The 3,164-nt window shown below is 40.4% G+C and overlaps 1 protein-coding gene across 2 annotated transcripts in view; it reads right to left on the reverse strand.

Moving 5' to 3' along the window:
• Positions 1-3,164, reverse strand: part of LOC106879964 (interstitial collagenase) — a 135,238-nt gene that overhangs the window by 112,743 nt on the left and 19,331 nt on the right. For both annotated transcript variants that reach the window (XM_014929724.2, XM_014929723.2), the window contains exon 2: positions 642-756. In XM_014929724.2, the coding sequence (XP_014785210.1) occupies positions 642-756 (115 nt within the window). The remainder of the gene's footprint in view (positions 1-641; positions 757-3,164) is intronic.

Below are 3,164 nucleotides of genomic sequence, written 5' to 3' on the forward strand. Positions count from 1 at the left end.
TATATATATATATATTTAATTGTATCAAGGACCTATAATCCTTTAAGGGATTTTAACATCCTAGTCCTCTGGTTTATACCAGTGTTCAGTGTAAACGCAATATATTAGTTTTACTTTGATATATATGTAGGTATTTAAAATATTTATGAATGGGAATGTTCAAATCCATATAATTTCATTATATGGGTTTGCATATTTTTAAATAAACTGATGTCTGCATGACAATTTCTCCATTTTCTTCTTTTGTTCATATATATATATATATATGTGTGTGTGTGTGTGTGTGTGTGTGTGTGTGTGTGTGTGTGTGTGTGTGTGTACATACGTACATACATACATAAATACACACGCATACATGTATACACACACAAACAACACAAACACACACACGCACACACACGTATTTATACACACTCATATATACATTCATATTAAGATATGCACGCTCACGCAAAACATATCAGTCTTTATTTATCAAATTTCACACACAGTACTTCGGTTGACCACAAGCTTTGGTAGTTGAAATTGTTTGGAAGTGTTACGCAGTGGAATTAAGAACCAAATGACTGCAAAAAAACTTTCTTAACCACATTGCTGTACCAGCACCAATATGGAACACAAAATTATTTGTTATTAGTTACCTGTAATTTCCAAGTTTGCTCTCATTTGAAATCTCTTCATTGCTTTGATATACGCTATTTTTGGGTCGTTAAGTGTGTAATCTGGTGTCAGGTAACCATATCGTATGAGATAATTCTGAAAGAAAACAAATTTCAAATTTTTCAATATAAAGTTTTATGGTTGTGCAGAAAAGCAAAAATAGCAGTAATTATGTTTGCATATGAAGAACTCTTTATTTTCCCAATTTCCTCCTTGTAGTTTATACACTTGATTGTCTAATTACTGAGATAATTGTTATCAAAAGTAACATTGAACAGTAGTTCAAAGTAATATCCACAAGTGTTCATACATTTATAATTTGATATCTGTCTATCTATCTATCTATCTATCTATCTATCTATCTATCTATCTATCTATCTATCTATCTGTCTGTCTGTCTGTCTGTCTGTCTGTCTGTCTGTCTGTCTGCAAATATACATACATACATACATACATACATCCACACTCAACATACAGAAAAGTTCATTAAACCGGCCTAATCAAATATAGAGACAAGCTGTTCATGCAGAGATAGCGTCACATGCCCATTAAACGATCAATGTAACACATGAGCTATCTTTTAACACTGTAGTCAACAATTACAAGAGCTCATTTAAAATCCAGGAGAGATGTAACATCACATTAGTGTGACACATGACAATTGAAAGGAAAGGTACAATCAACTGGATAGTATTGAAAAAGTGCACTTTGTTAAGCTAAGAAAAGGTTTAATCTAAAGAATTTGTTCTACCCATGGACCCTCACTCAGTCAGTCAGTCACTCACTCACTCAGTCAGTCAGTCAGTCACTCACTCACTCACTCACTCCTGCTCCTGCTCGATAGGGCTGATGTCATCCCAGGTTAGTGGCCTTTTTGCATTTTCCAAGATAACGCCGAGCCTCTGGAGAACTTCCTTAATCACGTCCATACATCTGGTGCAGGACATGTCATGGGGCCTCTTCCAGCCCACAGTTGCTGCGTTGAACGAGAGTAAGGCCCTGGTAGGAAGATCTGGTAGGAAAGAGGAGTTCTTCCTGCTCATCCGCACGCAGCTCTCGACACTGCTACAGAGCCGTTGGAACAGGGCAGTGAGATTGGGAAGCGCGCTGACGGGTTCGAGAAGTTTCCAGAGAAATGCGTGGTTGGCCGCGTCGAATGGTGCCTTCAGGTCAACGAAGGCGATGTAGAGGCGGCAATCTTCGCGGAACACCCAAGATCTTTCAATAAGGAGAGGAAAGGCAAAAATAATATCGGCAGCAGAACGATTTAGCATGCATCCAATTGCTGTAGGCGGCGTCTGCTTTTAATGGCTGGAAGAGCACGACGGAGGAGGTTCCTAGTGAAGAGCTTGCCTGGAATAGAGAGGAAGGTGATGCCTCTGAGGTTGCTGCAGACGAATCTATCGCTCTTCCGTTTCCAGTAGGGGAGGATGATACCCAGTAATTTGGAGGCTGCTCTGACGCCCTTCTATAGTTGATGATGCGGATGAGCCACTGGGTCATGTTTTCTCTGCGGTGATAGTGTATATTTCAGGGGCTTTGCAGTTGTTGAGCTTTTTCAGGGCAGCACTGACTTCGTGAGGGGTGGGGTGACAAGTTCGAGTCTGCAAGTATCGTTGGTTGCGGCTGTCTGCTGTGATGGTTAGTCTGGAATTGATTGTGACAAGTAGGTGATGAAGGCTGAAGTGATCTTTCCAGCGTTGGAGGCGGAGTTTCCACAGTGATGATGTTGCCATTGGTATCCTTCATCAGGTTGTAGATACATTTTAGCCAAGGTCCGCCTCTTCTTTCCCCCTCTCTCCCTTTCTCTCCCTGCCGATCTCGTTCTTACATCCTTTTCATCCCACAATTACAGATACATAAAAAATTGAGTGGACAGTTCCCACACGAATGCTCACATGTAGGACAGTGGCTAAAAGGAAAAATATAAGTTTTAATTCCTGGATTTCGTTCCATTTTTCGTTTTACATCTCTGAGTCTCGTAAACTAAATGTAGTGTTTTTAGATTTCCAGTACAGGGGAGTCCAATTCAATCATGTCTGACGACTATTAGATCAATACGAAACTCTTCGGTAGCATGAAACTAAATATATGTACACATAATTGGTCAGTTTTTCATAAATCCAAAAGCACATTAAACTTTTTGAGCAGTAATATTTTATGTAGTCGTTGAATATGACCGGTCAAATTACCATTGGTTTGACAGGCCATAACTAACGATTACAGTATGTATGTATGTATTTATGAATGTATGTCAGTGGATAGGGCAGCAGACTCGCGATCATAGGATCGCGGTTTCGATTCCCAGACCGGGCGTTTTGAGTGTTTATTGAGCGAAAACACCTAATGTTCCACGAGGCTACAGCAGGGGGGGTGGGGTGGCGAACCCTGCTGTACTCTGCCACCACAACTTTCTCTCACTCTTTCTTCCTGTTTCTGTTGTACCTGTATTTCAAAGGGCCAGCCTTGTCACACTCTGTGTCGCGCTGAATCTTCCCCGAGAA

The sequence above is a fragment of the Octopus bimaculoides genome, chromosome 1 (genome assembly GCF_001194135.2).
Source record: "Octopus bimaculoides isolate UCB-OBI-ISO-001 chromosome 1, ASM119413v2, whole genome shotgun sequence".
NCBI lineage: Eukaryota > Metazoa > Mollusca > Cephalopoda > Octopoda > Octopodidae > Octopus > Octopus bimaculoides.